This window comes from Phoenix dactylifera, chromosome 7, assembly GCF_051530095.1.
Source record: "Phoenix dactylifera cultivar Ajwa chromosome 7, Ajwa_hap1_PhDact_Kaust_v1.1, whole genome shotgun sequence".
Taxonomy (NCBI): domain Eukaryota; kingdom Viridiplantae; phylum Streptophyta; class Magnoliopsida; order Arecales; family Arecaceae; genus Phoenix; species Phoenix dactylifera.
In genome coordinates, this window is record NC_143196.1 from 5095935 (window position 1) to 5108650 (window position 12716).

A 12716-nucleotide genomic window follows, 5' to 3' on the forward strand; every position below is an offset into this window, starting at 1 on the left:
AAAGGATAAGCTATTCTTTTTTTAAAGGGTTTGTCCAAGAGTACCTCAGGGACAAATTTCAGAGTTTAGGTACGGAGAGAAGCTTAAAATTGTATGGGCACAAGGATTTGGCCTTGGAATTATTTAGCCAAGATATCTTTGAGAAGTTGTAAAGGTCCTGTAAAACATCATGATGACTGGAATTTAATGCAAAGTTGACAACTGAGCCAACCAGAATGAATGAAACTTAAGAACAAGCTGATAAGAACCAGATCTGACCCTAGCAGTCCATATAGCATGCTTCACATATATGATCCCTGTAACGCTGTCCCACAGACTGTTTCCATGAGTTCATGTCTAGGAAAACCTGGCAAAGTGCCAAAACCCAACTGGCAGCAATGATTTGATCCAGAAGACCAAGGCTAAGTATGTGTCCGAACATTAATATTGTCCAAGAGACTTGGAAGCAATGGCGGAAGGAGAGAAAGCCTTCTGCATTGGAGATTTCCTAAATATGGCCCACTTCCAACCTGCTAGCTCAACAAAGTTTTCCTTGCATTTATCTTACAATCAACAAGAGATTCCTGTGATCTTTCCCGTGGCTGCAATTTGGATTGGCCAATTCACACCTGACCCAAGCCTATTGGTAATTTATAATCAAGTTAAAATTTTGAGTTCATTCACAAGCTCGGTCTGAGTAAGATTTCGATGTTTTGTTGGCTGTGTCGGCCCTCTGCTGACGGTTGACCCAACTCTGGTTTGACTGCACCAAGAATCTCATACAACATCAGACAGTAATTCGGTTTCATTAAAGTCCATGGCCAGGTGAGACGACAATGGATTTTAATCTCCAAAAGTTTGCAAGCCATCCAAAAGAACAGCAATAAATACATCGGGGCTTGGCACAATGGATTTGAATCTCTATCTTGTGTGGCAATCTACTTATCTAGATTTATTTAGCCAAAACCTTTTTTAGCATCAGACTGAAAAATGAACAGAAAAAATTTACCATTGAAGTCAAAAGAAAGATGAAGATTATATTCTTTTCAGCATTTTCTAATATGATTCAAAGTATTTAACTGCATAGTTTTAATCAGGTTAAATAAAAATAAGTACCAATGAAAGGCTTTCTAAGATTTGATTTTACAATTTAAGATAAATATAAAAAAAATATTTACAATTTACCAATTTATGACACTATAGAATCTAAAATTATTCATCTTACTTTTGCTCTTTGTATCATTATTTATAAATTCAATTACTGTTTGCTTGCTTTCTACAAGTTTAACTATAACCAGGAGCAAGCCCCCTTGGCCTGCATACTTGAATAATTTTTCATCAGTTTTGGGGTCATTGCCAGATAAAGCAATAAGTTTTTCTTTTTCTATAAACCATAAATTCTCTACCCTTCAAGAGTTGCCTATTCCGCAAAATCCTAGTGTCTAATCAAAACATGGATTCTCCTTCTTTTCTTTTTTTTTTTTTTTTTTTTTTTTTTTGGTACATCGGCCACACAACGGGTGTGAGTGTAGCCCAAAGAGTCAGAAAACATGGATCCCTTCAAAATTGGCCCCTTAACAGGACAAGAAGTGAAAGATGTCTACCTTCAAAAATTGCACTGATGAGAAGAAACTCACACCTGTCTTCACAGGATAGAAAACAAACCAGTCATGACCATACTGTGCAGCTTGTAATTACTCAATAGTATATTGAAAGTGTGCGGTGATGCCGCAAAGACGGCTTCTGAACGCCGTAGGACCAGAGCCAGAGATCCATCTCCACACTCAGCACCTGCACAAAAGATCCATGTGGAGACTAGTTAGTGCATCTACTTCAAGAATTAATGAAGCGAAACTAATATGTTGCCTTGACAGCAAAACATTTTGTAGTGTCAATTCTCCTTCAAATAATAAGAATATGGTAGATATTGAGCCCCTTACAATTGTGATAGAGCATATAAAGTAGCACAGCAAAGAAGCTCAAGATTTGATCTTCAAGTCCTCAACAGAACTCAAATAAGAACCATTTTGATTTTCCCTTTGTTTTGGTGAGAAGAACCTCAGGACTGAATATTGTAGCCTAATCATGCTGAAGGTTTACAGCTGACAATACCTTAAACCTTCCAGAGTCAAAAAACCCTTCTAAATTTTATCTGAAAAGTCTTACAAGTCTTTTTGCTACCCAAGGATTACAGTATTCACTAAATTCATTTTCTGTAAGAGATAAGTTGCACATTTCTAAAGAATATTCTGTTAGAAAAACAAAAATACAACTACTATTTCTGTCTAGAAGCTATGGGTCCATTCTTTTCCATGGCTGACTAAAATCTTCACTGGACGAGATCCAAAAAATCTCTCTTTCAATTGATAGGGTGGGTTTGACACTCAGTATTGGAAAGATGGTTAGCATATGAGTTCATTATGTACTGACCCAGCAATATTTTCCTAATACCCAGCACCAACAACCAACACCATAGCATCCGGAAAAATATTATGGATCCATAACCATGGACCCACTGGCTTTATGAGAATCTAAATTACAATATATGGAAGTGTATTTTGAGAAATTTGAGCCTTTGAACACAGTTTTGGACTTCACAATTTCTATATGGTATCAGCAGAGGAAATTCCTGGGCCCCACCCACCTCCTTTATTTATTTATTTATTTGTTTATTGGGCTAAGGTATGAAATAGTTTTCGTGTTTAATGAACCTAGTGTATTTATCTCTGTTTTTTCAATTGATACTAAAACATATATCACAGTGAAATATAAAATTGAAGATTGGTCATTTTAAAAAGAGAGGCAAAGCAAAATTGCAATCTCAATGTATCTGGCACATGTTCACCTTGCATGATAGGAAAAAGTTTACCTGATTAAGTACTTTAGTCAGAGTAAACTGAAGTATACCAAGCATGCAATATATGCTTAACAGTGAACATCACAGATTCGATAACAGAAAGTACAGCAATAGATTGATATACCTGCTTCCTGAATTTTGATTCAATAAGTTCTCTCATTTTTTCCACAGCATGAATAGAGCAAGCACGTATCTCGACTTCCTCCTCACTGCCAGCACCTATTTCGTCGTTAGAATCAATAGAGCTAGATAAGGCTGAACTATATTTCAGCACACCAAGCTGTCTTAGTACAGCAGGGACGATATAGTCTGCAAATATTGTAATGGAGCCTATGTCGTAGAAATTTCCAAAACTTTGGCCCTTGAAAGCACCCCACAAATCAGCAGCAAAAATTTGTGCCCTTTTGTACAAGAAGACCTGGTGACCCTTGTATAATGAATGATCTCGAAAACCTAGTTTAATATGTACTGGAATTATGACAATATTTCACACCAAAAAAGCAAAAGGATAGTACAACCAAAAAAATAAACAGATAGAAATGTATGCAGCAGAATGTTCCCTACAAATTAGAGTCAAGAAAAAAAAGTTTGAGCATGTAGCTCAATTGACAATTATATTTGAGGCTTTCAGGTAATTGGATTAAAGCCAACTTCAATAAATAAAATCAAAGGAGGAAAAAATAAACTATAGTTACAATTTATTACTCTCTTATAAGAGATAATATGGAAATTATCAATGCTAGCGAGAATGATGCCCATGTTCTTTCGCACGAAAGAAGACACATGAAATAGAAAATTAGATTGGAGTGAAATACATAATAATTTGCTTAATACTAAATTTCCAAATCAAAGCCTTCTCCACTGAATGAAAGGCTGATTCGATATATCATGTTCCACGAATTTATATTCTTATCAAGTGCAAAAAACCCTTAAAGATTCCCATGACCCTATAGATGTTTGACAAGAGCATTTGTGACCTTGGGGTCAAGGATTCATTCTCAAGTTACCTTAAAATTGAAAAGTAGAAAGTCTTGATAGTTATCTCATGGAAAATCAATATAGAAACAAGTGACAAAAAAGCAGCTTCTACGTCTATCTTTCAATAAAAATAGCACAAACCCAGACACACTTACAATGACCATAAAATAATAAATATATATTTCTAAAGCCCACTATATTCTGAAAATTCTGCATAGAAATCATCTACAAACACACTTAGCTGTATAAAAACAAAATTTTAATTTGTAAAAATACCAAGAAAACATTTAAGAATATCGCATCTATAGTTCATGCTCCATGATATCATGAATAATATGAGAAGTTCGAAGTTTTTTTGCTTTATCATCATATGAATTTAAGCCACGATCCTTGTACATATGTTGACAGCAAAGAGTATGAAATATTAAATGAAATTTCTTGGATGTAAGAAGACTAAAAGATACGTGTCAATTGACACCATACACACAATAAGAGACCTAACACAAAACCTTTTTCCTCCATTAATGCTTGGAGCAGTTGAGTGATGCTTTCTTCATTATTTACCAAAAAAAAGAAAAAAAGAAAAGAGAAAAACACTGCAAAGTGTCTTATAAGTTTAACCTTTGCAATGTTTCCAAAATTCTTATATATGTCGTCTCATATACAGGCTTGGAAAATGACAACTGCAAACAACAAGAAAATTTTACCTGGAAAGTGACGTGTCACAAGTGCAACTAGAGTTATAGCAGAATTTCCGCAAGACTTTACAAGGTTGGCTGCCTGTCCCCCAAAGCTTCTCTCCAGTTCCAGTCCAACCTGAACGAATTAAAGCAGAAATAAATACACAGGAAACTTTTTCTTTAAATAATTAACTCATTTTTGCAAGCAATAATGTCCTTGCATCTAAAAAAGATAAATATGATGAGCGCACCCTTGTACAAGGATCGAGGAAATAAAACAAAGCAAAAAGAAAGACAAGCAACTAGATGATGGAGACAAACATCAGTTAGCAGAAGTGGTATGATAATGTTTCAAAGAAAACATGCAAATAATTTTATTTATTTGAAATTGTCAAGAAAGGACTCAGAGAATACTACCTCATGCAGTAACCGTACTCGTTCATCCTCCAGAGGAAGTGGGCGCGGCCACTTCAAAAATTCACGCAGTTGAGGACCTAACATTTTGACAATTTAATTCTCATTTCTATGGCCATTCAATAATTCTCATGCAACAATTGCTCGCACAAAACATTATAAGTGCATGGTACTCCTTAAAAATACTCAAAATAAGACCAAGGCTAAGATTGACATAAATGATTAGCAGGAATTGAAGGTCCAAGGATAAAATAGATACCAGTGTAATTCTGTAGACGATCTGCATCAAGAGCAGACTTGTCCTTCTGCAAAGCTGCCTTTAATCCCGAAGCCAAATGATCATAGTTCAAGTCCTTATCTGGTTAGCGTAAGTAATTGGGAACATCAAATTAGTACAAGTTGCTGAAAGAAAAAAAAAAAGGAGAGGAAGAAGGGGGAAAAAGAAGAAGTGTTGACATTTGGAATATGAAATGCAAACAAAGCGATGCATTTGCAAGTAGAGTACTGAATAAAACATGGTTCAGTTAAACATGCATCTTGATATGTTTTGCACTGCTGAATATCATTTTTATCAAAGAAACTACATCACAGCATCAGGCAAAGGATCTCATAACTTTGCCTTTTAAGCTATTAAACTTTCAACAATGAAGGTCTGGTATTTTCCTGGTTCTTGGCATGCTAAGGTTGCACTTACTTTTCCCTGCTCAAACTACCATCAAGCATGCTTGAGAATCTGCTCCTAGTTGACAGTCCTGGAGACAACTTGCATATGATATTGAAAATTTATGGAGAATGTTGAGGCGAAATCATTCCCATAGAAAGACGTAGTCTGGAAAGCTTGGACATGGATTACAAGGTGGGGACACAGCACATGGGTGTGCCCATCAATATCACGGATTTTGAAATTGATAATCCATCATATCCATCATATCGAAACCATTTCTCATCCCAAAACATGGGTCTGGAAAATCTGTGGATCTCATGAAAACCTTAAATTGCCAAAAGTTGCTCAAATAGCATAATGCAACTTCTTCAGAATACAGAGTATTAAATAGTCAAATCAGAAACTTAATAAAGCTATCATATGATGAGCTACATGAGTATAATGAAAAATAAAAATTTCCTCATCAGACATAATAAACACAGTTCTACCACCAATTGCTAAAACTTGTTAGTGTGATACACCATAACATAACATGCTACAAATAATGATGATGGCTGAATATAAGGATGAGAGTTAATTGGCATAAAGAGAAATATACCTGGCCAAAAACAGAAGTTCAATGCATCCAAAACAAATAGGTACTGAACCGTAAGTGGCCCATTGTCAAAGTAGTGGATCCCTTCAAAATTCCATTCAACTTTTGGAATTGAACCTTGAATATTATTCACCACTCTCTCAAGTTCTGGAAACAGAAAAATTTAAATGAATTACATAATAATTAGATGATCATAATTCTAGTTGTACTTCAAGTGCAATAAACTACAATCATGCCAGGAAAAAAAAAGATCATAATAAAGAGTGGGTGACTCAGAGGACTGATGAGAAAAGAGTTAAACGAATGCCGTTCCCATGTTAAGAAAGTTTGAGTAAAACACACCAAGTAGCAATCAAAGACTAGGTAACTATTACATCATCGGAAAAAGGAAAATCAATGGGGTAGAAGGTAAATAAATGCAGTTGAGCGTTAAGGGGATGGATAGTCAGCTTATACAAGTGATTCTTCCATGTGCAAGACAGGGAGTAGGTGAGCCCATAAGATGGAGAAGTTATGAAAACAGATGCATAAAGTGGAGAAGACTTTGAATTAATTACTAAACCAATGATAGCATTGTCGAAATGAGAATCATATATTACTTATCAAAGTTAGTTAGATTATAACAAGCCTCTTTGAAAGGGAAAAAAGTCTAAAACAAAAGGAAGGGAAAAGCTTAATGACATAACAAATGCAGAATCACAAGTAGTCTGAAACCCTACAACTTTAGTCCCAGGAAATATACTCTAAACTTTCTTTGTTAGTAAAAGCTTCTTCAACATTCTAATGTTTGATTCCTTTCACGCTTCCCACTATGACATGGGGAGAACGAAGCACCAAGTCCTCAATGCTTCCCAATTAACTGGTTTTACTAAGCTATCCCAACTTATTAAGTGTTAGAGTGGCTGCCATGGAAAAAGCGCTGTACATTGGCATTAATTTTGGTAGTGCACGTGAGATTGGGATGTTCTAAAGCGAATGTATTCAATTAATCTCTTAGAGGGGCTTATGCATCTCACAAAAAATGCAGTATGGTAGGTGTTTTAGAAAGAATTAACAAAACATAAAGAAACAAAGGAACTGGGTCTGGTGTTTAAATGGCAATTTACCAGTTAAACATTGCTTGGCATGACTTTGAGTGAAAGGGCCCATGGTTGAAAACACAATGTGCTATGAATTTTTGTTGAGCATTAAAAAAAAATACACTTCCACAGATGTTAAGTGCCTTGCATGTGCATATTTAAACTTTCAACTTAGATGGAGCAATACTAAGAATCATCATTGCCCTGTCAGCAAGTGATGGTAAGTTAGCAAATGATCATTTCAATGTCTTCTACACAATGAAGTATGGCAGGAAACACATCTGCCAAGCTGTGAAAGGTTACAGACAGTAATTTTTCTGATGATAGAAAGGATTCATAAAAGTGTTTTGGAGTTAAATTCATAGAAAAACATATACTATTCATTACCAGGAATTGAGAACGGTGTAAACAGGAAAACTAAAGACTTTTACAATGACAATCAACATCCACATACATATTGGGAGACTATTTAGAGAAGAGAAGCGAAGAAAGTGTACACAACCACAAGTATCACACTATCTAGAAAAATTCACCAGAATTCTCATAAAATGGACCAAATCCATAAATTCAACAAAGATTTCTCCAAATATTAAACATCAGAATATCCACAAAAAATGTAAAACAGGACAGAATCAAAATAAAATTATTAATGAAAGAACGCCAAAGATTAGTCTCATTTCAATCACAAAACTCCAAATCTTCCACAAGAACTACTAGACTCTTTATGCCAAAAAGCATTCGCAACTCGAATCTGTAAACGAAAAAAGAAATTTTTAAAAAGTAAATGAAGGAAAGAGAGCCAAAGCACACAGCAATTTTCCCTCAGAAATCATCAGGAACAGACAAATAGAACAAGAGCGACATCTCTAGACCCTAACCCAAGATCGCTTCGGAGGCAAGGAAGGCGAGCGGAACCTGAGGAGTCCACCTTCACGTGAGAAGCGCGGCTCGCGACCCATGCCGCGGTGCCCCCCACGTCCTCCATTGCCCTCCTCCTCCTTTTCCCTTGCTCTGTCTCGAGGACAAAAATCCCACCTTTTTCTGCCCCTTTCGCTCTCCTCTCTCTCTCTCTGTCTCTCTCCTTTTCTCTCGTTCTCTCGTTCTCGTTCTTCCACGGGGAGGCGAAAGAGAGGACTTTATCCGTCCTCGGAGTTTCCCGCTTGGAACACGAGCGCGGCCCTCGGGCCGGTCGTGGAGGGAACTGAAATGACCGAAATGCCCTCATCGCTCGCTCTCTTCCCCCCCGCCCTCGTCCTCTCGTTCTCGTTCTTCCACGATTAGGCGAAGGAGAGGACTTTATCCGCCCTCGGAGTTTCCCGCTTGGAACACGAGCGCAGCCCTCGGGCCGGTCGTGGAAGGAACTGAAATGACCGAAATGCCCCCATCCGGCATCTAAGATCCAGATTCGTTCCTCCTCATTTGGATTACGAGGGCCCGCGGGGCGCATGTGGGCCGTCCGATCGGCGGTCCTGATGTCCACGGAAGTCCTTTCCTCGGGGTTGGTGTAGTTTTAGCTGGTTTGTAGCACCTAGATTTGGAAATCGGTCGATTTGGGCGAATGGGGAAGGACATTCTTATTTTCCTAGATCCTCTGGTAAAATTCGGTAGGCTATGAACTCAGGGCAGGTGCAATGTTGAAAACAAGGTAAAAAGCTAGAGATGTCTAAAAGCATCAATTTTTTTGACTGGAATGTTACAGAATTTAGCAAGTCTAGCATATGTAAGCAGGGAAAATGTTTTGGCTGGTCCTACAGATGCACATATGAAGTTACCGGAACCTAAAAATACTTGATTAGGCAACTCAACAATTAATCGCACTTCATATCTTGATCTAATTTCTACGGATAATATGTACCATTTTTTATATCATATAATGATAAAAAAAAATTCATGCACACAACGATGGCTCCTTGTAGTATCAGCCATGTTTCAATAAAATGAAATAATATTATCAATAATTGTGAACTCGCCGATTGAAGGTGCGTTGCTTGAATAGCGCAATTTCTCTAAATTGTTGCAGTATTGGCCAAGCCATTTTAATTTAACGAGAAATTATGTAGAGTACTTGATAGATTGTTATCGTTTCATCAATCAATCAATCAAATATTTCATACAGTGCATGGGATTTAAGCGACTACCAGTATATTTTGATAGTACAAGACAATGCGTAGAATAAGAATTTCGTAATTGCATTTCAAGAGATCATTCAAGGAGCATGCCTGCAAATAGTTGCGAGAGAAGAGTGCATGATTGATATTTATTTTTCTAATAAAAAGAAGGAATCTAAGTCATGGCCAAAACTGCAGGTCATTGAGGTACCATAACAAAATAAAAATAACGTATCAATGCTGCAAGACGAAGAGCAGAAACTAGTTTCCAAAAAAAAAAATTCTAAGCCTCCAATAAAAGGTTCCAATGCCTTCATCTCCTTGGTACGAATCCAAAGAGCCACTTGATCTCTTGCTCTAGAACAGCGAGCGACCCTAAGAAAGATAGTCGAAATGGATACTCGAGCTGTGGCAGTAGAATCTGACGGTCACAGATCTCGGGTTGAACAGTAGAATTGAAGAAAGCCATGATTGCAGCATGATGTACATAGATGGACATTCGCAGAGAAATCAAATAAAATCCAGAGAATTGATGGCCATATGTAGATAATTTCCCTAAAAGATAACAAAAAAGAAAGATCATAAAAACTATTTGCCCAGAGCCTACTCACAGTACGATCAAATATTTCTAGATCAAACAAAAAAATAAAGAGAAAATAGGTTTAGATTAACAAAGAGAAGCACATAAGCTCATGGATGAAATAAATTGTAAGAAAATGCAGAGAACTCTCAGCTAACCAGCTAACCTGATGCTAGAAAAAGAGGGCTCCTTTACTTCGATCTTGCAGCTAAACAAAGAGCCAAAAAAAAGAAAAACTATCACAGGAGATGATCCGATCATCCAATAATGCTCAAAAACTCAATGGATGTAAAAAAAAAGAAAAAAGAAAAAAAAAAGATACTAGATTTCATAGACTACTATACAAATATAGAAAAGGTAGGGATTAATATGCATATATATAAAATTTTAGGAAATAACATATAAAATCCTGTATTTAATGGTCCATTAAGAAATCAAACAAGAAAGAAAATCAAAAATAGACTATCCATTTTTTTTTAGTGTAAGGCAAGTAATTATGGATTTTTCCTAGCTAGAGGAGCCAACGGCATGTTCTATTTATAAATTCAATTTTGTGCAAATATTGACTGATGTTTACATATATTATGTCTAAACGTCTAGTCTACAAGTCTAAAACCAATGGACTGGGCTAAGTCTTCTCGACTGGCCTAGCCATATTTTGGCCTTAGGCAGATCGGGAGGAAGACTTCGGCTGGGAGTCTTCTTCCTCTCCGGTCGTGATGGTGATCGGAGTCCCATCGCCACCCAAAGACTGGCCGGATAAGGTCGGGATTGCCTATCTAAAGACTCCCTTCCTCCATTTTCAAGTTCAGTCGAGATCGAGCCACTGATCCCAAGCTCCTCCTTCGATCTTCTTTCTCGACTTGTTGCCGAAAGGAGCGGCTGGACCACCTCACTGGACTGAAGTAGATCTTCTTCTTCTTCCTTTCTCTCTTTTGCTATTTTAGATGGGATTTGGGCCGGCGAATCGCCGAAAAACCATCCGACCGGCCACCGTTGTCAACAATGACTGCGGTTGAGAACCGTCGTGGCCACTATTGCCTGGAGCTGAGCCACCATGGGCTGCTACCCCCTCTGATCGAAGAGAAAAGGGAGAGACGGACTCTCCCCTATTTTGGGGAAGAAAAAGAGTCTCTCTCTTCTTTCTCTCTCCTCTATCTTTCTCTTTCCTCTCTCTATTTTTTTTCTAAACTTTCTCTCTCTATCTGACTTCTCTCTTCTTTCTCTCTCCTATCTCCTCTCTCTCCTATCTCCTCTCTCTCTACCTGAATGTTCTCTCTCTAACGTTGATTGGACCCTATAAGTACGACTCTTAGTGATTTCTGGATCGATCTAGATGAAGGGTCCTAATCTAGAGTCATCAAACAGCGTGCCAACCTCCATCCTAATCCTTGTCAAACACTATTAGATTTGGTCACCTCCAATCCCGATTAAACTATTTGTATCTAGTTCGAACATGATCAGATGATTTTTGCCTTGGTTAGACCAACTGGGGTGTCGGGCACTCCCGCAGCCCTATAAAGTATTGAAATTAGGGTTTCTATTTTTTGGAATAATTGTGATAAATTTTGGTAATTTTTAAATACCGGGATCTTAGAAGAATTTTTAAAATTGATTAGGCTGATACTTTAGATTTGCTCGCAAGGTGAGTAATGTAACTCTTTTTTCTAGATCTATCGACAAATTATAGATATTTTCTTAAACGAACCATTCTTGATTTAAGAAGTTTATGTATAGTATTTTATTATTATATGTGCCTCTTTCTAGAATATTGTATGATTCTTAATTAAACGTATTGATTTCGATATAGATTATGTTTGATTGATTTCAATGTCATATGAATTTATATATCTTACGATTTGGAATACTAAATATGAATATGAGAAAACGAGTTTTTGCTACGAAACATATTTGGACTTGTAGCCAGACTATATATTGATACCCTGCCAGAGGATTATTTATTGGTATATCGACATCCTGCTATTGGAAGTTATTCACTAATATATCGACATCGTGCCAGTAGAGATTATACGCTGGTATATCGATTCCCTGCCAATGGGGGTTATATATTGGTATATTGACGCTCCACCAATGGAAATTATACGTTGGCATATCGATACCCTGCTAGTGGGGATTTTACATTGGCATATCGATATCTTACTAGTGGAAGTTATACATTGTTATATGGATGCCCTACTAGTAAGGGATATACGTTGGTACTTTGCTAAGCACATATTCTAGCCCAGCAATATGGTATAAATGCAGTTATAGCTCATGGTTCTCTAGATAAACTTGACGATTTGAAATATAATTGATTTATGAAACAAGATTTGAAATTTAAAGTGACTGACTGGATAGCATATCGATTTGACTTTGAATCGATTTATTTTGCATGCTTAATTTCAATATATTATTATTATTTTATTGCTTGATTTATCTAGCTAAAGTATTTATTGTTTATTGGGTTGTCTAGCTCATTATACGATTTTATACTGTTTTTACGTATTTGAAGACTTAGCTCGACTCGGAGATTTATCATGGGAGAGTGATTGGAGATAAGATTTTGATATCTTTATTTAGACTAGATTTTCGAATATTATTGGTTTTGTAAGACTTTAATTTTACTATTTAATTAGAATTTGAACGTTATTATTTAAATTATTTTTGCTGCCTGATTTTGATATTATGATAAGATACCTTGCATGCTCGTAAGGAGAGTTTCCTATGAGCGGTTGCCGCGGCCTCTGGCTCACGATCTCAGATCGTGGCATGACAACAAGCT

General features: G+C 36.8%; 1 protein-coding gene across 2 annotated transcripts; it reads right to left on the reverse strand.

Annotated features, from left to right (window-relative positions):
- Nucleotides 1–106: 106 nt before the first annotated feature.
- On the reverse strand, nt 107–8531 carry LOC103705285 (uncharacterized). 2 transcript variants are annotated; one of them, XR_001879324.5, is made up of 8 exons: nt 8162–8531; nt 6171–6314; nt 5168–5266; nt 4912–4988; nt 4522–4630; nt 2961–3289; nt 1584–1770; nt 107–742 (listed from the first exon to the last, which is right to left on the reverse strand). XR_001879324.5 is itself a non-coding variant. In XM_008788945.6 (7 exons), exons 1-7 carry the CDS (start codon nt 8469–8471, stop codon nt 1678–1680), a joined length of 1161 nt encoding a protein of 386 aa, XP_008787167.1. In that variant the 5' UTR covers nt 8472–8530; the 3' UTR covers nt 421–1677. The 2 variants fall into 2 exon arrangements, 1 of the variants encoding a protein (XP_008787167.1); XM_008788945.6 differs by having other exon boundaries at nt 421–1770; nt 8162–8530.
- Between the last annotated feature and the right edge of the window lie 4185 nt (nt 8532–12716).

What these genes read in the sequence shown, in the direction of transcription:
- LOC103705285 (XM_008788945.6), bottom strand. Translation starts at nt 8,471, where the DNA reads ATGAGGGCATTTCGGTCATTTCAGTTCCCTCCACGACCGGCCCGAGGG. An exon ending in TCGTCTACAGAATTACACTG is followed by an intron (nt 4,989 to 5,167) that starts GTATCTATTTTA and finishes TCAAAATGTTAG; the next exon opens with GTCCTCAACTGCGTGAATTT. An exon ending in AATCAAAATTCAGGAAGCAG is followed by an intron (nt 1,771 to 2,960) that starts GTATATCAATCT and finishes TCTTTTGTGCAG; the next exon opens with GTGCTGAGTGTGGAGATGGA.